This window comes from Haemorhous mexicanus, chromosome 17, assembly GCF_027477595.1.
Source record: "Haemorhous mexicanus isolate bHaeMex1 chromosome 17, bHaeMex1.pri, whole genome shotgun sequence".
NCBI classification, from domain to species: Eukaryota; Metazoa; Chordata; class Aves; order Passeriformes; family Fringillidae; genus Haemorhous; species Haemorhous mexicanus.
In genome coordinates this window covers 1,677,071-1,698,844 of record NC_082357.1, presented here as the reverse complement: position 1 = coordinate 1,698,844, position 21,774 = coordinate 1,677,071, and the positions used below count along the sequence as shown (strand labels likewise).

Here is a 21,774-nt window from a genome sequence, read left to right as displayed (position 1 = left end):
CGGCTCCCCGGCACGGCTGTGCCCTCGGCTCCCGCCGTGCCAGGGTGGGCGCTGCCCGTCCCCAGGCTTGGGGAGGGCCTAGCCAAGTGTCCCCCTTCCCAGCGGCTGCTCCAGGAGGTCCGGAGGGCGCCGGGGTGACCGGGGCACGGCCGCCACCGCCGCTGCTCCCTGGTTGGGTGCTCGGGGCTCTTTGCCCGTCTCGCTGCGCTGTCGCGGAGCCGCCGTGGCCGGGCCCTAAGTACTGACGCGGCGAAGGCATCCATACATCTGCTCCGGGCCGCGCTGAATCATCCCCCAGCAATGCCCGTGGCCCTGCTGCCCAGCCAGCCCGTCTGCCCGCGGCTCCCCGGGCCAGAGATGGGGCTGGGGACAGCCGGGGTCATGGGGACACGGGGGAACAGAGCTCGAGGCTGAGCCGAGTGATGGGGACGCTGAGGGACGGTGCTCAGGGCTGAGACAGGTGATGGGGACAAGGATGTGGTGCTCAGGGCTGAGTCAGGAGTGATGGAGACACAAAGGACAGCAGCTGGGGCGGCGCCAAGGTGACAGGGACATGGGGACACGGTACTTGGGGCCAAGCCAGGCTGATGGGGGCACAAAGGGAAAGTGCTCAGGGCTAAGAGGAGGTGACAGGGACACGGTGCTCAGGACCAAGCCGGGGTGATGCAGTCGTGCTCAGGGCTGAGCTGGGGTCATGGGGACACGGTGGTTGGGGCCGAGCCAGGGTCACAGGGAGACAAGGGACAGTGCTCAGGGCTGTGACAGGGACACGGTGCTCAAGAGCAAGCTGGGGTGACAGGGAAATGGGGACACGGAGCTCGGGATGGAGCTGGGGTGAGGAGGGGACAGTGCTCAGGCCAGAGCCGTGTTGGTGGCCGGCAGCCGAGCACGGCGTGTCCAGGCTGGGGGGGCACATGAGCCAGCGGGCAGCGGGTGGCACCGGCTGCCCTGCAGATGGCCCGGGACTGGCAGGGGGCTGGCAGGCACTGCTCGGGCACAGCGTTTCTCTGCCAGGAAGAGGTGGGAACGTGCTGTTTCCTCTCCCGGGAGGCCGCCCCGGCCCCCAGCCGCTGACACCCGTGGGTGGCCCCGGGGCACCGTGGCGCGGTAGGTCCCACACCCCGCAGGAGGAAGCTCCCAGCGAGCCGCCGGCCGCCGCATTTCACTTCCACGCCGGGTCGCCCACGCAGGGCCCGGGGCGAGGAGGAGGAGGAGCGGAGGAGGAGCCGTGGGCAGCAGCCGCCCTCTGCCTCGCACCCCAGGAGCCATTTGGCCCCGGTGACCAGCTCTCGGCGGCAGCAGCCCCGGCTCAGGCCGGCTCGCCCAGGTAGGGATGGCGTGGTGGCAGCGGGCAGGGCGGTGTGGGGGCAGAGAGTGCTGCCACCTGGGCTGGGTGACTTGTCCCCTGTCCCCAGCAGCGCTGCAGGCGCAGGGTTTCGCTCGATGGTTCACTTCTGCTTCTGCTCACCGACGGTCCCCAGCCACCCCAGCCCCGTCCCGCCACTCCCACGGCCAGACGGACGGGCTGGCACCGAGTCTGGCTGCAGATGGGGACTGTCACCACTGTCCCCTTAGGTCGTGTTTGGCACTGGGAGAGGCACTGGTGTTTCTGGGTCGGATCAACTGGGCGGGCAGAGCTGTGGTGTGGCCGGGGCGGTGGGTGCATGCCCAAAACCTCCATCCCTTTGCCAGAAGGGTCAGCTCCCTCGTGCTGGACCCAGAGCCAGGCTCTCCCCATCCCGTGCTCGGCTCGGTTTGGAGCAGTGGTGAGCGGCCGGACAGGGAGCTCCTGTCCCAGCTCATCCTCTCCCAGCACCCTCCACCCTAGAAGCTTTATTACAGGCTTCCCGGGGAACTGGCCAATTAACCCTGCATCAGTAATTAAAATCCGTGGAGGAGACCACGGACCCGGGATTACTTGTCCCTGTCTGGAAAATAAGAGCATCCGTGATGAGTCCTGGAACAGGTCTGGCTGCAGGAGCCATTTGCCCCGGGGCTCCGTGGGGATGCCACAGAGCTCCCACGTGGCCACCCGGCTGCTGGCCATTACCAGCGGGACTTTTTGGCAGTGAGGGCAGGGCCACGGGGGGCTCCGGACCCGTGGGGGCGGCAGCGGTGGGTGCAGCTCCCAGTGTCACCCCGGACGTGCCCTCTGGCTGTGGCTGTCTCCTTGGTGTTGTCCCTGGCAGGACACAGGGCAGTGGCTGAGCCCCTGCGTGGGGGCTGCACCCTGGAGACCACCCCGGGGAGCTGGGGGGTGCAAGCACCAAATCCCACTGCTCCCTGCCTGCAGTGCTCAACCACCCCGGGATATCCCACTGCTCCCAGGCTGCAGTGCCCAGCCACCCCGGGATATCCCACTGCTCCCTGCCTGCAGTGCCCAGTACCCGGGACATTCCACTGCTCCCAGGCTGCAGTGCCAGTACCCAGGATATCCCACTGCTCCCTGCCTGCAGTGCTCAACCACCCCGGATATCCCACTGCTCCCTGCCTGCAGTGCTCAACCACCCCGGATATCCCACTGCCCCCAGGCTACAGTGCCCAGCCATCCCGGGATATCCCACTGCTCCCTGCCTGCAGTGCCCAGCCACCCTCGATATTCCACTGCTCCCTGCCTGCAGTGCCCAGCCCCCCTGGATATCTCACTGCTCCCTGCCTGCAGTGCCCAGCCACCCCGGATATCCCACTACTCCCTGCCTGCAGTGCCCAGCCACCCCGGATATCCCACTGCTCCCTGCCTGCAGTGCTCAACCACCCTGGATATCCCACTGCTCCCTGCCTGCAGTGCCCAGCCACCCTGGATATCTCACTGCTCCCTGCCTGCAGTGCCAGTACCCCGGGATATCCCACTGCTCTCTGCCTGCAGTGCTCAACCACCCTGGATATCCCACTGCTCCCTGCCTGCAGTGCCCAGCCCCCCTGGATATCTCACTGCTCCCTGCCTGCAGTGCCCAGCCACCCCAGATATCCCACTGCTCCCAGGCTGCAGTGCCCAGCCACCCCGGGATATCCCACTGCTCCCAGGCTGCAGTGCCCAGCCACCCTGGGTATCCCACTGCTCCCTGCCTGCAGTGCCCAGCCACCCTGGATGGCCCCAGCACCTGCAGCACTTGGTTTTGGATCTGTCCTGGTAACTACCAAGGCTGGTAGGGACTGGGAAGGGGGGCCAGGCTGGGGGCACGGGGGTCGATGTGCCCCGGGGAGGAGGGCTGCAGTAGTTGACGGGGTCCTCTCCCTGATGGGGACTTCCACCCCAGCTCGCTGCCAGCCTGTGGAGCACCCTATTGGCGAGGTCGGTGCAGGGTGGGTGGATCCCCGCTGGAATGGGCATCCTGCCCTCGCCCAGGCCCCCAGCCGGGTGTCACCGCTGTCACCAGGAAATCCGCGGCTGTTTTACCACTTCCGAGGAACACCCCGACCCAGGGGGCGCAGAGGCAGCTGGGACATGCGACTGTGCTGTCCCCAAGCCTGCCATCATTCTGGCACGCAGTGGGCACGCAGGGTGCTGGGTGGCTCCCACGCCGGGATGCCGTTGCCATGGCAACGGGGGGGTTCAGCTCCATCATCTCCTGGCACCCGGGGTGTCTCAGGCCGGCCCCTGCCCACATGTCCTAGTCCCCTGGCTGCGTGGCACACGGACACGGTCTCAGCAGGTCCCTCGCAGCCTGGGCCATCGCAAGCTGCCGCTCCAGCCTCGGCGGTGCCAAGCGCCGGCTGGCACATGCGGGGGAGGCTGCGGCGTGGGGGGACGCAAGCGCCGTGGGGCACTGCGGCAGTGGGGCGGGTGGCAGGGCCACCACCCCTTGTCCTACCCCTTCGTGCCGGGGCCGGGCACGGGTGCTGCTGGGGAGGGCGGGGGGCACAAACGGTGCCCGCGGGTGCCCGTGGGGATCGTACCCAGGGCCAAGCACTCCCGCTCCCAGTCAGCGCTACCGCGGCCGCTCACGGGGTCATGGGGACAAAGTGAGGACTGGGGGTATCCTCTGCCGTGGGAGGGGTCCCCATCAGTGCTGGCCCGGCCGGGAGACCGAGCAGTGCCATGCACTTGGTGGGCACAGCCGGGTGGGCACAGCCCTCCCCGCCCCCCAGTCAATCGGCGAGCTGGGCGCAGGGGCTTGGCTGAGCTGGGGAGGGGGCTGCGGGGGGCGGGCATTGCCATGCTGGTCATGCGTGGGAGCCGCAGCCTCGGCGGAGCCGGGCTGGTGCCAGCCGGGAAGGGGCCTGGCTGCAGCGCCGCCGGGGATGGGGATGGCGATGGCGCCCCGGGGACACCCCCGGCCCTAGCGGGAGGCTGAGCGAGGGCACCGCGGCGCCGAGGTAGGACCCGAACAATGGCCGTGCTGGGAAGCAGGAGGAGGAGGAGGAGGAGGAGAAGGAAGAGAAGGAAGAAAGGGATTTGGGGCTGCCGCACAAAGGGCTGGGGCGGGCACGGGGCTCCGGTGGCCCCCGGTGAGGGGCACGCTCCGGGCGCCGTCCCCCGGGCAAAGCCCACATGTCCCTGAGGGCTCGGGGTTGTGCCGGGGATCGCGCGGCACCCGCGGTGCCCAGTGCCGGGGTACGATGTGGGTGCGCTGTGGGGTGGCACGGCCTGCCCTGGGCCGGAGCCCCCCGGTGTGCCGGGGCGGGCGCGGTGCCGGGTGACCGCGTGGGCTGGGCAAAGGTGCTGGCCGTGGGCGAGGTGCCCGATGATCGCAGGGCAACCGGCGGCACCGTGGGGTCCGGTGGCACGACCACCCCAAAGATGCCCCTGGCACCTCCTGGGACCCTGGCGCGGCGCGGGGGTGGCTCCCGTTGCCATGCCGAGCCTCACCGGCTCCCAGGAATGTGCCGGGGCTGCGTGCCCGCCGCCGCGGCCGCTGCTGGGGCAACGCTGCCGGCGCAGGGGTGGGCACCGAGGGGTGGGCACTGAGGGGTGGGCACCCGGGGGTCCCGGCTCACCGCCTTTGCCCACCCCGCGGTGCAGGGAGCAACCTGGAGCCCGAGGAGCGCAGCATGGAGCCGCCGGCCGTGCCGGAGGAGCAGGAGGAGGAGGAGGAGGAGGAGGAGGAGGAGGAGGTGGGGGCGGTGCCCCTCTCCATGGCGCCCGGCCCCGTGGGCTGCCAGCTCTTTGGATACGTGGGAATCGAAGCTGTGCTCGACCAGATGAAAATCAAAACCATGAAGACAGGCTTTGAGTTCAACATCATGGTTGTGGGTGAGCACTGAGCGTGGGGTTTGCTCCTGGGTGGGGTGGGAATACTGGCTCTCATTCCACCATGCCAGGGGAAATGATGCTTTTAAGGGATTTTAAGGAAATTTAAGTGATTTTAACTGATTTAAGTAGCAAACAATTGAAAATGAGTAATATCCCATACCGCATAGCATAGTAATGATAGGTGAGCTCATCCCAGCCTCTGAGATGCTCCCAAATGGATGTTGAGGGGCTGTCGCCTTGGGGAATAAATTTGTTTGGAAGATAAACCAGACTAGCCCAATCCGGGATGCTCCCAGATGTGTACTAGGGGTTATGACCTTGGGAAACAAATTTGTTCCTGGGATAAAATGGACTATCCCAACCTCTGGAATGCTCCCAAGTGGATACCAAGGGGTTATTGCCTTGGGGAAGAAATTTATTTGGGGATAAAGCAGTTATCCTAAACTCTGGGTTGCTCCCAAGTGGATATCAAGATGTTCCTGCCCTGGGGGACAAACCAGAGCTGCTGGTGTCCCCTCAGGGCAGAGCGGGCTGGGGAAGTCCACGATGGTGAACACCCTCTTCAAGTCCAAGGTGAGCCGCAAATCCTCGCAGCCCGGCCAGGAGGAACGTATTCCCAAAACAGTGCAGCTCCAGTCCATCACCCACAGTAAGGTCCCACCACGGGGTCGTGTCCCACCAGCCCTCAGGGGACTGGGCTGGGGGTCTGAAGCTGCGTTCACAGCCTCAAAACACCCCCCATGCCTGGTCCCCTGCTTTTCCCCAATGTTTCTTCCCCCCTGACCCACCTCTGCCCCACAGTCATCCAGGAGAAGGGGGTGAAGATGAAGCTGACGGTGACTGACACACCAGGCTTTGGGGACCAGATCAACAATGAGAACTGGTAGGACACAATGGGGAGCAGGAGCCCAGCTCAGTGGGTGGCAGTTTGGGGAAGGGGTTGAGCTCAGATGCTGTCCCTCAACTCCTCCTCCTCAGCTGGGACCCCATCATCAAATACATCAATGAGCAGTACGAGAGATACCTGCGGGAGGAGATCCTCATCACCCGCAAGAGGAAGATCCCGGACACCCGCGTCCATGGATGTGTCTACTTTGTGCCCCCAACAGGTCACTGGTGAGTGACCCTCACTCAGAGCACCCACAGGTGATGGGGTCACCACGGGGTAGTTGTGCCACCCTGGCATGACGGTGGTGGGGTCACCCTGAGGTGATGGTGGTGGAGTCTGGGGTGATAACCCCACCCTGAGGTGATGGTGGTGGAGGCACCTCAGGGTGACTCTGGAGTGGTAGTGGTGTGGTCACCCCGTGGTGACAGTGTTTGGGTGGTCACTGTGGGGTGGTTGTGTCACCCTGGGATGATGATGGTGGGATCACTGCAGGGTGACAGAGATAGGGTATCAACCTGGGGTGGTAGTGGGGAAGGTCCCTCAGGGTGGTAGTGCTGGGGTCACCTCAGAGTGACTCTGGTGTGGTAGTGGTGGGGTCACCTCCCAGTGGCAGAGGTGGGGACAGCCTGGAGTGACGGTGGCCCTTGTCAGGCTGCGCCCGCTGGACCTGGAGTTCATGCGGCGGCTCAGCAAGATCGTCAACGTGGTGCCGGTGATCGCCAAAGCTGACACACTCACCCTGGAGGAACGGGCAGAATTCAAGCAGAGGGTGAGGACGTGTTCCCAGGGGGGTCCCGGGCTGCCCCATGTCCCCCCCACCCTGGCTCAAGCCCTGTGTCCCCCAGATCCAGGAGGACCTGAAGACCCACGCCATCAGCGTGTACCCGCAGGAGGACTTCGACCAGGACCCCGAAGACAGGGCACTGAATGACAGGATTCGTGTGAGTGCCAGGGTGCTGGGGTGGAGGGGCCAGCCCCTGGGGGGCAGGGTGGGGGACAGGCACCCTGGGGACCCCAGGGGACAGCACCTGGGGCGAGCACAGCCTCTGCTGGCAGGAGAAGATTCCCTTCGCTGTGGTGGGGGCAGACCAGGAGCACCAGGTGAACGGCAAGCGGGTGCTGGGCCGCAAGACCAAGTGGGGCATCATTGAAGGTGAGCAGAGCCCCTCACACCCCCAGCCCCCACAGGTGCAGGCAGCAGCACCCACGGTGTCTCCTTGCCTGGTTGGGTGCCGAGCCATGGCAGGTGGCACGGAGCTGTGCTGTGCTCTGGTGGTGCCCAGAGCGTGCCAGGATGCGCAGCCCGGGCATCCCAGCGCCACCGAGCCCTCCTGCCAACCCTGCCCCTCTGCCTTGCCTTGCAGTGGAGAACCCGGCCCACTGCGAGTTCCCCCTCCTGCGGGACCTGCTGATCCGGTGAGCGGGGACAGGGTAGGGAGTGCTGGACCCCCACGGGGTGACAGCAGGGTGGGGGGGACAGTGACATGATGCCCTTCCTCCCCTTGCCACCCCGGGCAGGTCACACCTGCAGGACCTGAAGGACATCACCCACAACGTCCACTACGAGAGTTACCGCGTGCGGCGGCTGAACGAGAGCAACCGGCCAGGGCTGAGCCCCCTCAATGGGCTGCCCGCCAAGGGCGAGACCAGCAGCCACTTCTGAGCCACCCTGTGCCCCCCAGACCGCCACTGGACCCCATGGCAGTGCCCACCCCTGCCCACCATGGCTGTGCCAGGAACCTGCCTGGGGTGAAGAGCCCCCCCCCCCAAGAGTGTCCAGCTGCCCTGACACGGGTCCCTCATCCCCAGGCTCTGCCATGGGCACAGATCCCCGGACCCTGTGTGACATTAAAGGTTAATCCAGAGCCTTCAGCCTTCACCCTCCTGCTGGACTCCCAACCTTTGATGTGCCACCCCCTCCTGTGCTGCTCTGTCTGCTGTAGCCCCCAGGCACGGTGGGGAAGTGGAGGTGCTGCCTGTGGTGTGTGACCGGGGTGCAGATGCCCTCCCCATGGCCACCTCACCCGCCCTGCCCAGCGAGGCAGCTGGCACAGCTGGACTTTGAGCCGCTTATCAGGTGGTGGAGGTGCCGGGAGGGGAGCGGAGGTGCCGGAGGGGTGTGGAGATGTCGCCTGCGAGGGTGTGAAGGGGCCACACCCAGCTGTGGCACCCCCCTGCCAGGGGCACCGTATGGGTGCCGGCCCTAAACCCCTCAGGGGGACCCAGTGGGTGCTGCCCCGCTGGCTGCCAAGCCCTGATACCTGTCAGGGTGTCGGGGTGCCCCCCCGGTACTCTAGGGGTGCATGAAAGGCCCTTTTGTACCTCCTGCCGTGGGCAGGGCTGGGGCTCGCTGCCAGGGCGGTGGCACACGGTGGCTTCCTGCCCGCCCCGGCCCCACCGTCCCCGCCCTTTGCCCGGCCCCGCGTTAATGATCCACCCGCCGCCGTGGCCGCCAGCCCCAGCAGCCACCGGAGTGGTGGCGGCGGCAGCAGAGCCGGGGGTCCTTGGCACGGGCGGCTCGGGGGGGCTGGCGTTCCCTGCCCTGCGCCCCACCCCTCTCCCCCAGCGGCCGGAAAAGAGCGGCCGCGGGCAGCGCCCACCGCCCGGCGCGGCGCGGGCAGAGCGGCCGCACCATGGCCACGGTGAACCTCCGCGCCCTGACCTCCTGGGTGGGCATCGCCCGGCTCCTCGCCGTCGTGCTGTCCTGCCTCACATTCAGCTTGGTGGCCTCCACCGGGCACTTCGGGGGTCCCTACGGGACGTGGTGCATGTTCACCTGGTGCTTCTGCTTCGCCGTGACGCTGCTGGTGCTGCTGCTGGAGCTGCTGGAGCTCTACCCACTGCTGCCGCTCTCCTGGGATGACTTCACCTCGGCTTTCTCCATGCTGGCTGCTCTGATGGTCTTCACCTCCTCGGTGGTCTTCCCTGTCACCTTCATCAGGAGCCCCTGCAGCAGCAGCCAGTGTGCCCGGCAGGCCGTGGCCACCACCTCCTCCTGCCTCTGCTTCCTCGCCTACGCCCTCGAGGTGTCACTGACCCGCGCCAAGCCCGGGGACATCAGCAGCTTCCTCTCCACCGTGCCCGGGCTCCTCAAGGTCTTTGAAGCCTACGTGGCTTGCCTGATCTTCTCCTTGCTGGAATACGAGAAGGAATCTGGCCTGATGTGGTGTGTGGCTGTCTACTCCATCTGCTTCATCTTCACCCTCCTCATCATCATCTTCACCATCGGCCGCTGCCTAACCTACATCCCTTGCTCGCTGGAGAAGGTGCTGGTGGGCTACAACTTCCTGGCCCTGCTGATGTACCTCACTGCCACGGTCCTGTGGCCCCTCTACAGCTTCCGGGGCCGGAGCCGCCCCGATCCCTGCGGCACGGACTGCTGGTGGAACAAGGATCTGGGGGTCACCTTCCTCACCATCTTCAACCTCATCGCCTACTTGGTGGACCTGGTCTACTCCACCAGGATGGTCTTTTTCAGGGCACCTCCCTAAGGGCTCGGGGCGGGGCTCGGGGCGGTGGGACGCGGCTGGTGCCGGCGGGTGGCGGTGCGGGGCTGCCGGCGGAGCTGAGGAAGAGGCCGGTTGCCTCGGAGAGCTCCTTGTCCCCGTGCTGGGGCAGAGAGCCAGGGGGTGACCCAGGGGTGCGCTGAGCCCGGGGCCCCACGGGCGTCACAGACAGGGGGGCTGGAGGGGCCCCGAGGGGCTCCCGGAACCCCGGAGCTTGAGGGGGCTTTGGAATTAAATTGGGTCATTTTTCACTTGTTTCTGCCTCTTTCTTCCTCTTCCCAACCTTCTGCAGGATCCCTGCTGGGGGGTAAGAAACTGAGGGGCACCATTGGTACTGGGAGCCGTGGGTGACTTTGGGGGGCACCAGCAGCACCGGGGGGGGCACCAGGCTCCAGAAAACCCTTCCTACTCCTTGTTGACTCGGCACTGGAGTGAAGCAGGGCATGACCAGGAAAAGCCCAGCCTGGATGCCTCTTTCTTGGCACCTGCCCAGGGCCCTGCCAAACAGGTTCAGGAGGAATGCAGCTGTTGGGGGGGCTGAGAGCCCGCCAGGTACCTGTGACCAGCATGGCCAGGTCCTTGTCACCACCACAGTCACCCCAGTGGGAGCCCTGCTGGGTTTGGTCCCAGCCATGTAGGCTGGAGTCGCCCTTTGGGGGCTGCTGTTGTGTCCCCTCTCTGGGGGAAAATGGGGAGGGGGGTGGCTGCCACCCAGTACCACCAGAGCTGGGGGTGCTGACAAACACCACGGGGGACAGTGACACCACGGGCTGGTATGTGGGAAGAAGGCAGAGGTGCAGGGCAGGCAGGGAAGGTGTGCCTGTGGGCAGATCTCCTGGCACTGCTCTCCCGGATGTGGGATGGGTGCCCGTGGGGCACCCTGGCAGGTTTTGGGCCACTGTCCCCACGTTGCTCCTTCTGCCACTTCTTGTCCTGGCCACAGCCTGGGGCCATCCCTGCTGTCTTGGGGCTGCCAGGGCCATTTCAGGGCCCATCATCACTGCCCTGGGGCTCACAGGGTGACACAAAGTGGGGTCCCCACCACCAGGAGGTGGCACAGACTGCAGTCACAAAAGAGCCCACAGGTGCCCCAGTGCCCGGGCAGGTGGGACTTCTATGGCCAGTGCCAGGACCCCTGCAGTGCTGGGTGCCAGCAGTGCCAGTGATGGCAGCATTACAGGGTGGCCTGGGGGGTGTCCCCTTTGCCCGATCCCTGTCCCCACAGTGGCCATCACGCTGGCACTGATGGGCCACGCCCCTGCACCCCGGGCAGAGGGGCCGGACGGAACGACAGAGTTTTGGGAGGAAATGACAAGAAAGTGACAGTGGCGAGGCACAGCTGGGTACAGCAATGCCCAGGATGATGGAGATAGCAGAGGAAGGAGGACGGGAGGCCCAGGGAGTGACAGCGGTGTCACTGGTGATGAGCTGTGCTGGTGGCTGTGGGTGGCACCTGGGCAGTGCCAACACGTGGGGTGTGGTGAGGCTGGGGGGACAGAGGCCAGGCTGGCAGCGGGGTGCAGGTGAGTGGCTGGAGGGTCTTTGGGGGTTCCCGGGGGGGCGCAGCCCACGGGGGCAGCTCCCAGCTGGGGCACACGGCGGTGCTGGGGGTCGCTGGGGGGACCTGAGACCGGGTGGGTGCGGGAAGTCCCGGCGCCGGTCTGTGCCGTGCCAGAGGAGCCCTGGTGCTGGAGGGGGACTCGGTGCCGTGCCACGGTGCCGCGGTGCCGGTGTGGCTGTCACTGCGGTGCGGTGCCGTTGCCGGTGCGATGCGGTGCCGGTCCAGGTGCGGTGCCGGTGCGGTGCCGGTGCATTCCTCCCCCTAGGGGTCGGTGTGCCGCGGCGCGGGAGGCGGTGCGGGGGGCGGCTCGCTCCTGCGCACGGCCCGGGACGGCCGGGGCACGGCGGCGGCGGCGGCGGCGGTGGGAGCGGGCACCGCCGCGGGCCGGTGAGTGCGGGCAGCGGGGGGCGGCTGGGCCCGGCCCGGGGGGGATGCGGCCTCGGACAGCGCTGGGGAAGGGGCGGCTGAGCCCGGCCGGGGGGCTCCTCCTTTTCCAGCCGGCGGGGGCCGGTCTGAGCTGCAGGGATGGGGTGGGGAATGCCGTGCCCTGCAATGTTCCGGTGAGTCCCCGGGGTGTCTCCTCCTGTTTGCCGGGGCAGCCTCTGCCCGCGGTATTGGGGTTCCTGCACCTGGCACCAGCACCCAGCTCTCTGCCCCGTCAGCAGGGTGTGCCTGGGTCCCCCAGGGATGCCCCTCTAGCCTCAAACGGTTCTGTGGCCCCAGGGACACTCCTGTGTCCCCCGGTGCCCCCAAAGGTGCCCTTGTGTCCCGCTATGACCCTGTACCCCCAAGGATGTCCCTGTGTCCCCAGCTGAACGAGTTGCCTCCAGACAAAAACCCATGTGAGCCCCCATCTGCCCTTCCAAGGCCTGACCCCCCATCCGGGGTGACTTTCAGGAGGGCCCACATTGCTTCCCTTCTCTGTGGGTCTCAGGGTACATCCAGGAGCCCCCTGAGCTGTCCTGATGCTCACTCTGAGCATCCCCAGCTCTGGCTGGAGAGGGGAGGGAGTGTGACAGCCTGGCAGTGCCATGGGTGTGGTGGGTGCTGGGAGGCTGCCCCAGGGTGGGTGCTACCTGGGACAGGTGCTGGAGGAAGCCTCGGGGAAGGGGATCCAGCTCCTGCCCAGGGAAAAGATGTCCTCCATCAGGGACATGATCCTCTGCTCCCCGGGGAGCACCCCTCAGGGCAGGACAGTGTGGGTGCCCAGAGGTGGGTCCCCAGGAGCATCAGGCACATCTGACCCCATCCTCATGTCCCTGCAACCCTCTTGCTGCACTGGCCAGCACAGCTGGGCGGGGATGTGGCACCCTGAGGGGACTGCACCCTATTCTGGGGGGACACGTGTGCTCCGAGGGGACGCGTTTGTCTGCCTGGCAGGGAAGGGGTTAACGCCGGGAGGGTTTTGGGGTGCCGGGGTGTCCCCAGCTGGGTACACCCATGCTGCTGCTCGCACGGGTGACCTCACGCCACTGCCATGGCAACGCCTCGTGAAGTCACGGCGAGCGGGGCGGCTGCCTCGAGCTGGGGGTGCGGGGACGGGAGCGTGGGAGGCAGCGCCGCGTCCCCCCCGCTCCCTGCCCGCCGCCCCAGCATGAGCCCTGTCCCCGGCAGCGCCGACGCCTCCGCCTGACCCCCGTCCTGCCCGCCGTGCCCGTGTCACCCCGCCCGAGGTGTCACCATGCTTGTCAAGGAGTACCGCATCTGCATGCCGCTCACCACCGAGGAGGTGAGCGGGGCCGAGCGCGCACGGACACTCCCATGGAGGGGGGTGGCTGCGGGTCTCACGCCCAGGGGATCGGTTCCTGCCCTGGGAGGGACACGGGGACCCCTGTGCTGTCTCCTCGTGGCACGGCTCGTGGCAGGGATGGGCTCGGGATGTTCCGCGCCAGGGCCGAGCCGCGCTTTGGGCTGCGGGCGGGGGACAGCCCGTCCCTGGGCACGGCGACCTCGGGGCACAGCGCCCCGCGGCAGCACCGGGGCACAGCGGGACCAGGGGACGGACCAGCAGGCGAAGGGCACCGGGCGTTTGGATGCCCGCAGCACGTCAGGGACCATAAACTCCATCCCTGCTTCGGTAGGGAGCCTGAATGCCATCGGCAAACAGCGCTGACAGCTGGCAGCATCCCTGGGAGAAGGTTTCTACGTTTTGGGGAGTGGTGCCCACCCTGGGCAGTGCCATCCCTCCTTGGAGGCTCCTGGGGAAGGTGTTACTTCAGGCAGAGTGGGGTGGTAAAATCCTGCTGGTGATTGCAGTGGTGGATGGGATCTTCAGCAGAACAGTCCAACCCTCATTGCACAGCTGCATCCCCAAACACTCACCTACACCCTCATGGTTATACACCTGACACAGACACATCCAGGTATATCACATAGGTCACATCATACGGACATTTCTCCCTGGCTCCCATCCCCAAACACACATCTACACCCTCATGGTTATATACCTGACACCGACACATCCAAATATACTATATAGATCATATCATACAGACATTTCTCCCTGGCTCCCAGGTAGTTTGCCAAGCAGAAATCCTCCAGGAATTCTGCAAGGCAGTGGGAGAACACAGGGAGAGCAGGATCCAGCCCTTGCCCGGGAGCTGGGACAGCCTAGGGACACGGGAGGTCACACAGGGTGCCCCAGGAACCCCCTGCCTGCTGCACGGCTCAGGCTCTGCCACCCCTTGCTCTGTGCCTCAGTTTCCCCTCTGGGCAGCGTGGCTCGGCCCCCAGGCTGTGCCGGGCGGTCACCGGGGCCGGTGGCACTGAGGGCGGGCTCTGTGCTTGCAGTACCGCGTGGGGCAGCTCTACACCATCAGCAAGCACAGCCACCAGGAGAGCGAGAAGGGCGAGGGCGTGGAGGTGGTGAAGAACGAGCCCCACGAGGACCCCGTGCACGGCCCCGGGCAGTTCACAGAGAAGCGAGTCCACCTCTCCAGGTGAGCCTGGGATGGCTGCTGGGGGGGCACTGCCGGGGGAGAGTGTGGGCAGGCAGCAGGGTGGCCCCAGCTCTTCCTCCAAAATTCCTGGGGACCCTCCTTCCTGGGTCCTGGACATGCTGCAGAGTGGCTGATTCCCAGGACTACCCCCATTATTTCCCAGGCTCCCTCCATCATTTCCCGGGGGTGCCCCCATCTCCTGGGGTGCTCTGATCTTGGGGGGCTGCACCCATCTCCTGGGGTGCACTTGTCTTCAGGGACTGCACCCATCCTCGGGAGCTTTGGGCGCACCCATCCTAGGGGTTCACCCCTTTCAGGGGGGCTCCTCTCTTCTCATGGGGTGCACCCACCCCAGGACATGCACCCGTCTCCGGGGTGCACCCCCCTCCCTGGTGGGCACCCACCTCTGGGTGCTGCTGGGTGCCTGATCTGGGGCTTGGCAATGCCCTGGCCCCGGGGGTGTCACCGTGGGGCAGTGGCTGGCCCCCAGCAGCACTGTCCCCATGTCCCCTCAGCTGCCTGCGGGCACGGGCTGCTCCCCACCAGGAGCTGCTGGTGTGAGACAGGTTATTTTTAGCTGCAGCACTCACGATTCCACTCTCGCCTGAAATTTATTTATAACGCCTGAAAATTAATCAAAACCCACCTCCCGAGCCCCCAGGGGGTCCGATCCTGCTGGGGGGCTGGGAGGGGACAGGAGCACCCAGGGGGCTCGGCCCTGGGGAGGTGGAGGGGTCCTGGGGAAGGGGTGAGGGTCCCGGATGGAGGGTGGGTGTTTCTTGGGGAGGGGGTCAGGGTGTCTGGGGAGGAGGTGAGGAACCTGAGGGGCACTGGGGTGGAGATGAGGAGTTGGCACAGATCCCTGAGGGGTCCTGGTGTACAGATGAAGATGCTGGGGAGGTGGCAGGGGTCTCTGGTGAGGGAAGGCTGGCACACTGGGGAGGGTCCTGGGGAGGTAGCAGGGGTCTCTGAGGGTCCTGTGAGGGGCAGGTGATGATCCAGGGGTATAAAGGAGGGTAACAGGGTTCCTTGGGGGCGTTCTGAGGTGCAGGTGAGGGTGTCTGGAGGCATCCTGGAGTGGAGCTGAGGGTGAATGGTGAGGAGCTGGGGCGAGGGGTGAGGGTCCTGGGGAGGTGACAGGGGTCCCTGGGGGTGTCCTGAGGTGCACATGACAGTGTTGGAATGCAGATGCAGGTGCTGGGGAGGTGGCAGTGCTCCTGGGAGAGGTGCTGGGATGCAGATGAGGGTCCTGAGGTGCAGGTGAGGTCCCCGGGGTGGAGGTAAGGGTGCCAGGTAGCAGGTGAGGTTCCTGGTGTGGGAATGGGGGTCCCAGAGCCAGGCTGTGTTTGGCAGTGCAGGGCTGGGTGGCACCAGCCACGTCCTGTCCTGAGGGTGTCCCCTGACACGGTGCCCACAGCAAACTGCCTAGCTGGGCACGGGCAGTGACCCCCCGCATCTTCTACATCACCGAGAAGGCCTGGAACTACTACCCCTACACCATCACGGGTGAGTCCGGGCAGGGCGTGGGACGGGCACCCCGGGCACCCCCCGTCCCTGCCCTCTGCGGGGGGGGCTGCAGGAGCTGCTCCCAGTCTCACTGCTCCCTCTCTCCCCTGTGATATCACCTGGTGATGCCACCCTGTGATGCCAATGTGCCATGGTGTCCCTGCAGAGTATACGGTAAGGAGCTGGCATGGGATGACCTGTGCCCTCTCCCAGCAGGTGACTGGGGAGATGTGCTGGGGGGGCATTTTTGGGGGTGGGCGTCCTTTGGGACGGGGTGTCCTTTAGGGGTGGGTGTCACTTGGGGCTCAGATTTCCTTGGGGTGGGAATCCCCTGGAGAGGGTGTCCTTGTGGCTGGGTGTTCCTTGAGGATGAGCATGCTTGGAGGTGGGTGTCCCTTTGGATGGGTGTCCTTCAGGATCAGTGTCCCTGGACTGCACATCTTTTGGGGATGGGCATCCTTGGGTGTTGGGTGTCCCTCAGGGTGGGGTGTCCCTCGGGGTGGGCATCCCTGGGAGTGGTGTCCCTCGGGGCACAGCTGACAGCCACTCCCTGCAGTGCTCCTTCCTGCCCAAGTTCTCCATCTACATCGAGACCAAGTACGAGGACAACTGTGGGGACAGTGAGAATGTGAGTGAGCAGTGCAGCTGAGAACTGGCAAACTCATTGCCTCGTCACTTGTGGTCCGTGTCGCTCACCCTCCCTCCCCTTCCCAGATCTTCCACAGTGACAAAATCCTGGGTGACCATGAGGTCTCTTTCCTGGACATCGCCTTTGATGAGATCCCAGAGCGCTACTACCGCAGCCTGGAGGTACCAGGGCTGGGGACAAGGGAGCTCCCTGGAGCCACCCCCTCGTCTCCTGTCCCGAGGGGGGACTCATGATCCTGATGTTCCCAATCCCCCCAGGACCCCCGTTTCTTCAGCTCGGCCAAGACGGGCCGGGGGCCGCTGCGGGAGGGCTGGCGCCAGCACACCAAGCCCATCATGTGCTCCTACAAACTGGTGAGCGTCAAGTTCGAGGTGTGGGGGCTGCAGACGCGGGTGGAGCAGTTCGTGCACAAGGTGAGGGGGGCCCAAGGGGGGCTGGGGGGCACTGGGGGGGCAGTGACAGGGTGCTGACCCCCGTGGTGTTGCAGGTGATCCGGGACATCCTGCTGATCGGGCACCGGCAGGCTTTCGCCTGGGTGGACGAGTGGTGCGGTGAGTCCGTGGGGGCACGTGGTAGGGAGGGGACACACGGCGCCCATGGAGGGAGGGGCTGCAGGGCAGACTGCTGATGCCACTGACCCCCACCACAGCTCCTGCTCCTCCTCTGCCTCTGCTGCTGCCTGCATTGCCTGCGCTGCCTATGCTGTCTGCACTGCCTGCTCTGCCTGCACTGCCTGTGCTTCCAGCTTACCCCTGCCTGCACCCCCACACGCTGCACACTCCCCTGCACCCCTCGGGGGGGATGGGCAGAGGGGTCCCAGCACTCTGCCTGTGCTGCCTGCACCCCCATTCTGGCAGGAACACGCGCTGCAGGCGACTGCCACGTGTGGGCACGGGGATGGGAGCCCCGGGTTTGGTGACAGCTGGCGGCGGGTGCCAGGCCATCCGGTGAGTGGCTCTCTGCCTTCCAGACATGTCCCTGGAAGAGGTCCGGGCCTTCGAGACTCAGATGCAAGTGGCCACAAACCAAAAGCTGGGGAGCCAGCACCCCTAAGCCCCTCTGCCTGCCGGGGACAGACCCCAGACCCCGCCTTGCTGCCTGGGGGTGGGTGCAGGCAGGGGGGCTTGCGCCCCTCCTGCACCCCGCGGTGGAGTGTCCCCCCTCTCAGCTGCCCTCCCTGCGTGTCCCCTGCCTGCGCTGCCTGCGTCGCCTGTCCACCCCTTCCCGTCTGCTGTCTGGGCTGGCGCTGGAGCTGGGGAGCTGGCTGTGCTGCCCAGCATCCCCTTCCCTGCCCGTCCCCCTGTCCCCAGCCCCTGTCCCCTTCCTGTCCCCCAGCTCGGTGGGGAGCTGGGACGCGGGGCGCAGGCTGCCCGGGATGAGAGGGTGCCGGAGGCGGCCGTGCCGAGCGGCCCCAAGCCCGGCTGTGCTCGGCAGGGATGACGATGGAGGAGGTGCGGCGCTACGAGCAGGAGACGCAGGAGGCCACCAACGAGCTCATCGGCCTGGTGGCACCGGCCATCTCGGTCAGCGAGGTGGAGCAGCCCACGGCCACGCACTCGGCCCCTGCCAGCGCCCCCTCCACCCCCCTCAGCGACGAGGCCCCCGAGTTCCTGGCTCCCCCCAAGACTCGCCCGCGGAAGAAGTCGGCGCCGGAGACCCTGACGCTGCCCGCGCTGCGGGAACGCGCTGGCGCCGAGTGACAACGGCAGTGCCACTCCGTGCCGGACTGTGCCAGCTCTGCCGCCCACCCCGGCCCCGCCGACAGGTGCAGAGCCCAGGGAGGGACCCGGACCCGCTGTCAGGGCGCTGGCAGCCCTGGAGTGTGCTGGCCTCCCTGAGCCACCGTGGGTACCCACACGGCTCAGTGCCACCACTGCTATGCCAGACCAGCTGGCTGCACCAGGAGGGGACGCCAGGCCAGCGCGGGTCCCGGCAGCGTCGGGCGATGCCGCAGAGCTGCTTCCCTCGACTCCACCCGCCCCGGTGTCCGCAAGGGCCACCGAGGCTGGCGAGCAGTGGGGAGGCCCCAGCTGGCACCCATTTGCCGTGGCCGGGCTGGTGGCCGGTGCCAGGCTGGAGCAGTGCCCTGCAGGGTAGGCACCAGCGTGGGGGCACAGTGAGGGTGACAGTGACAGCCCAAGCACTGGGCTGGGGCTCCCCACGGGACTCCAAGGGGCTGCAGAGCCCCGTGCACAGCTGGTCCTGCAGTCAGGGTCCCCTTCGCTGTCCCTCCAGAGGCCGTGGCAGCTCGAGGGGGCCTGGGGTGGGCTCAGCCCCTCGTTTTCTTTAGGAAAACAAAGGCCTTTTTGGAAATAAAGCTCGAGACACGGCAGCTGGCTGCTGATAGTGATTTATTTGGTGCTGTGGAAGGGTGCTGTGCCTGTGCTGGGGTGCTGCATCCCCCAGGCCTGTGCAGTGTGCAGTGAGGCATTTCTGGATCGCTGATCCCAGGATGCGGAGATGGGGTCCTGGATGGGCAGCAAGGCTCTGGGGGTCGGGTAGTCAGGGCAGGCAGGAATCAGCCCAGCCCTGGGGCAATGCCCCCAGCCACAGCAGCAGCACTGGGCTCTCCTCCCTGCCAGCCATCATCATCCTCCAGCTCCTCAGCCCCCGGCACAGCCTCTGCTCCCAGCAGGGCGATGTAGTGGGAGCTGCAGTAGACGGGGGGCTTGTTGGGGCTCGAGTAGACCTGCTCGGGCCGCAGGGAGGCAAAGGGGTTGCTGGCATAACCCACAATGTGCATCTCGAGCTCCACAAGGATCTGCAGGGAGGCCTTCAGCTCCTGCTCACTGTCAGAAGAGAGGATAGGCGCGGTGACTGGGTGTCTGTGCCGGCTCACCGGGGCTGTGGGTGGGGCCGTGCTCACCTGTACACCGTGAAGAGCACGGGCAGGCGATAGTCCCGCAGCAGCAGCAGGGTGGGCAGCCAACCCGCCAGCAGGTCTGGGCAGGCGTGGAAACCTGGGGGGACACAGCCATGAGGGTTCCACCTCTTTTCCATCCCACCCTGGCCCAGGGGAAAGTCGGCTCCAACTGCATCCACTCTGTGCTGGACACCCCAAATATGCAGTGAGTTTGGCAGCCCTCAGCAAGGTGGGGTTTGGCTTCCCATCAGCACGTGGGGCACCCCAAACTCTGGGTCCTGGGCTAAGCAATAGCACTGAGACCTGAAGGGAAGGATCCATTTCACCTGCAGGTGAGTGACACAGGCAGGACAGAGTGTCTGCTGGGGAGATAAGGCAGCCATGTCCCAGGGGGTACCCCCGGCTGCCCACTGTGCCTTGGTGCAAAGCCCTGAGTACATCCCAGGCCACCTTCAGGCCCAGCCACAGGTGCTGCCAGGGTGCTCAGCGTGGTCCCTGAGCCCATGTGCCCTGTGGATGTCCCTATTCTGGCAGCAGAGTGTGAGGGTCCAACCCCTCCACGGCACAAGCACTCACCCGGGTGAAAGCCCACCACCAGGTCAGGAGGGGCGGCCAGCTTGGTCTCCACATGGCTTTCCCAGAAGTCGTGGTAGAGCCCCTTGTAGCTGCTGAGATAGACTTTTCCCTGGGGCGCCAGCGTGGTCAGGGGTGGCCTCATGATGGGTCCGTCCACCACGTCCACCCCCACCATCACCATCTCCACGCCCTGGTGCCTCGGGAACATCCGCGTCAGCTCGTCGTAGTCCGTCAGCCGCGTGTTGAGGGTCTCCACATGGGAAGCCCCCACCACGTGCACGGTGAGGGGCCTGGTGAGTGGGTCGATGCCGAAAAGCCGCAGTCCCAGGCCGATGGTGAGTGGCCGCGAGTGGAAGTCGGTGACCAGGCGCCGGATGGATTCCCGCAGCTCCGTGTCCTCTGGCCGTGGCTTCCCCGCGTTGGCCCACAGCAGGGTCATGTAGCGCCCGGCCACGATGGCACCCAGCTTCTCCTCCAGCTGCTCCTGCATGGAGAACCAGTCCCCCCAGCCCTTCACGTCCCGGGCAGGTTTTGTCCAGGTGTCCGTGGGAAATGGGATGTCTCCTGGGGGGTAAGGAGGAGATTGGAGGGTACAGTGGTGGTCCCACATGCCCAGGCTGCCTGTCCCACCTGTGCTGTGGGAGTGGGCTGGAGAATGGACACTACATCCCACCATGGGACCTGTGCAGCCCGGGATGGGGAGCCCATGGGGACACATGCCTCACCTGTGAAGATGAGCCACTCCACCAGCCGGTCCAGGGCCACCAGCTTCAGCTTCTTGCAGAACTTCTTGTGCAGTGGCCAGTTGGCACGCTGGCACGCCACGCCACAGTAGTACACATTTTGGCACCTGGGCAGACAGGCAGAATGCCCAGCCATGGCGGGGGGGGGGGGGGGGGGGCACGATCCAGCCCACCGAGCCTGGCTCCCTGCCACCCCCTCTCAGGGCTGTGGCACTGTTCCTAGGGGTGCCCAGTGGCTGGAGGTGGGCACTGGGGTCAGACACCCCTCACTTCACCCCCACCAGCAGGCTGGAGGTGAGGGATGGATCCATCCCTGTGCCATCAGACCATCTCCCCCCCATACCTCTTGCAACGCCGGAGGCTTTTGGGGTCTGGGAGGGCATCAGGGAGCTTCTTGCACTCAACACAAAACTTGAAGGTGTCCTCCATCTTCTGGAACATGTCAAAATACGTCCGGATGCCGAAATCACTGCCGCTCTTCCTCCCATCCATGGCAGACCTGCAGATGCCAGAGGGTGAGCAGAATCCAGCCCACTGCCACAACGGTGGGGCTGATATATTCTAAGGCTGCCAAGATTTTTAGCTCCAGTCAGGAGCATTTTGGGCTGGGTGGGGACAGGGAGCCAAGCACTCTGGAGGGGTCCACCTAGAAGCCCATGAGAGCTCCCCGTGGGCTGAGCTGGGAGGGTGGGATAAGCCGTGGGAGCTGCTCCAGATGCAGGGGGACACATGGGATGCTCTTCCCGGAGAAGAGGGTGGGGAATAGGCACCCATGGGTGCTCACTCACTTGTAGTCCTCATAGCTCTTCATGTTGAGCTTCTGCAGGATGACGTGGGACAGCCCCGGCACGTTGCGGTCCATGGCCTGGAAGCCCAGCGAGTCCACGTCTGGAGCCCTCGCCGCTGGCTCCTCCGGGGCCTTCTTGGAGCGGCCGGTTTTAGGGGCAGCGCCTGCGTTTGGCTGCGCCGGGGTGGCTGCAGGAGGGAGAGCTGCGGGCGAGGAGGCCGGTCCGGGGGTCCCGGGGTGCTGCCGGGGTCCCCCGCGCCGCCCGCCACCCCCACGGCGCCTCCCGCCTGCCATCCCGCTCCTGTCCCGGCAGCGCCCGAAGATCCCGGGCAGTCCCGGCGCCCGCCCCGTCCCGTCCCGTCCCGCGGCTGGGCTCAAATGTCAGACCCCGGGAGCCGGCGGTGCAGACGGCCGCGGCCCCTCGGAATCAGATAGCGGAGCTATTCTGGGCATCCCCTCCCCGGGCACGGGCCAACCCGCTCCGGGGGTCCGGCTCCCGCCCCAAAAGCCGCGCTGGTGGCAGTGGGGTGCCTCAAAACCCTGTGTAGTGCCCCTCACTGC

General features: G+C 66.1%; 4 protein-coding genes and 1 long non-coding RNA gene across 9 annotated transcripts; 3 read left to right on the top strand and 2 right to left on the bottom strand.

Annotated features, from left to right (window-relative positions):
* Window positions 1–1,173: 1,173 nt before the first annotated feature.
* SEPTIN12 (septin 12) lies at window positions 1,174–7,962 on the top strand. Its single transcript, XM_059861524.1, has 10 exons — window positions 1,174–1,327; window positions 4,964–5,194; window positions 5,715–5,843; window positions 5,996–6,077; window positions 6,173–6,310; window positions 6,735–6,852; window positions 6,929–7,024; window positions 7,140–7,236; window positions 7,448–7,499; window positions 7,602–7,962. Exons 2-10 carry the CDS (start codon window positions 4,993–4,995, stop codon window positions 7,744–7,746), a joined length of 1,059 nt encoding a protein of 352 aa, XP_059717507.1. The 5' UTR covers window positions 1,174–1,327; window positions 4,964–4,992; the 3' UTR covers window positions 7,747–7,962.
* LOC132335229 (uncharacterized) lies at window positions 5,589–7,218 on the bottom strand. The gene is made up of 2 exons (XR_009488625.1): window positions 7,112–7,218; window positions 5,589–6,822 (listed from the first exon to the last, which is right to left on the bottom strand). It is a non-coding gene; the product is annotated as an uncharacterized LOC132335229 (long non-coding RNA).
* Window positions 7,963–8,115: 153 nt separating the features above from the next.
* LOC132335228 (myeloid-associated differentiation marker homolog) lies at window positions 8,116–9,840 on the top strand. The gene has a single exon (XM_059861525.1). The coding sequence runs from the start codon at window positions 8,717–8,719 to the stop codon at window positions 9,572–9,574; it is 858 nt and encodes a 285-aa protein (XP_059717508.1). The 5' UTR covers window positions 8,116–8,716; the 3' UTR covers window positions 9,575–9,840.
* A 1,220-nt stretch (window positions 9,841–11,060) lies between these two features.
* On the top strand, window positions 11,061–18,576 carry LOC132335353 (cytoplasmic phosphatidylinositol transfer protein 1-like). Of its 5 annotated transcripts, none has more exons than XR_009488643.1 (11): window positions 11,469–11,537; window positions 12,765–12,879; window positions 13,941–14,089; window positions 15,507–15,595; window positions 15,762–15,811; window positions 16,152–16,223; window positions 16,310–16,405; window positions 16,502–16,657; window positions 16,732–16,795; window positions 17,215–17,348; window positions 17,679–17,816. XR_009488643.1 is itself a non-coding variant. In XM_059861826.1 (10 exons), exons 2-10 carry the CDS (start codon window positions 12,832–12,834, stop codon window positions 17,942–17,944), a joined length of 990 nt encoding a protein of 329 aa, XP_059717809.1. In that variant the 5' UTR covers window positions 11,061–11,112; window positions 12,765–12,831; the 3' UTR covers window positions 17,945–18,576. The 5 variants fall into 5 exon arrangements, 3 of the variants coding, with proteins under 3 accessions (XP_059717809.1, XP_059717808.1, XP_059717810.1); XR_009488644.1 differs by having other exon boundaries at window positions 11,470–11,537; window positions 15,762–15,769; XM_059861826.1 differs by lacking the exons at window positions 11,469–11,537; window positions 17,215–17,348 and adding an exon at window positions 11,061–11,112 and having other exon boundaries at window positions 17,679–18,576.
* Window positions 18,577–18,578: 2 nt separating this feature from the next.
* MSS51 (MSS51 mitochondrial translational activator) lies at window positions 18,579–21,518 on the bottom strand. The gene is made up of 6 exons (XM_059861824.1): window positions 21,215–21,518; window positions 20,770–20,925; window positions 20,409–20,533; window positions 19,684–20,247; window positions 19,111–19,204; window positions 18,579–19,033 (listed from the first exon to the last, which is right to left on the bottom strand). The coding sequence occupies exons 1-6, from the start codon at window positions 21,505–21,507 to the stop codon at window positions 18,763–18,765; spliced, it is 1,503 nt and encodes a 500-aa protein (XP_059717807.1). The 5' UTR covers window positions 21,508–21,518; the 3' UTR covers window positions 18,579–18,762.
* Between the last annotated feature and the right edge of the window lie 256 nt (window positions 21,519–21,774).

Excerpts from the sequence above, each read along its gene's own strand:
- SEPTIN12 (XM_059861524.1), top strand. The coding sequence starts at position 4,993 with ATGGAGCCGCCGGCCGTGCCGGAGGAGCAGGAGGAGGAGGAGGAGGAG. Across the intron at positions 7,025-7,139 it reads CACTGAATGACAGGATTCGT|GAGAAGATTCCCTTCGCTGT; the intron begins GTGAGTGCCAGG and ends CTCTGCTGGCAG. Across the intron at positions 7,237-7,447 it reads CAAGTGGGGCATCATTGAAG|TGGAGAACCCGGCCCACTGC; the intron begins GTGAGCAGAGCC and ends CTTGCCTTGCAG.
- LOC132335228 (XM_059861525.1), top strand. The coding sequence starts at position 8,717 with ATGGCCACGGTGAACCTCCGCGCCCTGACCTCCTGGGTGGGCATCGCC.
- LOC132335353 (XM_059861826.1), top strand. The coding sequence starts at position 12,832 with ATGCTTGTCAAGGAGTACCGCATCTGCATGCCGCTCACCACCGAGGAG. Across the intron at positions 15,596-15,761 it reads CTACCCCTACACCATCACGG|AGTATACGGTAAGGAGCTGG; the intron begins GTGAGTCCGGGC and ends GTGTCCCTGCAG. Across the intron at positions 16,796-17,678 it reads CTGGGTGGACGAGTGGTGCG|GGATGACGATGGAGGAGGTG; the intron begins GTGAGTCCGTGG and ends TGTGCTCGGCAG.
- MSS51 (XM_059861824.1), bottom strand. The coding sequence starts at position 21,507 with ATGGCAGGCGGGAGGCGCCGTGGGGGTGGCGGGCGGCGCGGGGGACCC. Across the intron at positions 20,926-21,214 it reads AAGAGCTATGAGGACTACAA|GTCTGCCATGGATGGGAGGA; the intron begins GTGAGTGAGCAC and ends TGGCATCTGCAG. Across the intron at positions 19,034-19,110 it reads GTGCTCTTCACGGTGTACAG|TGAGCAGGAGCTGAAGGCCT; the intron begins GTGAGCACGGCC and ends CTCTTCTGACAG.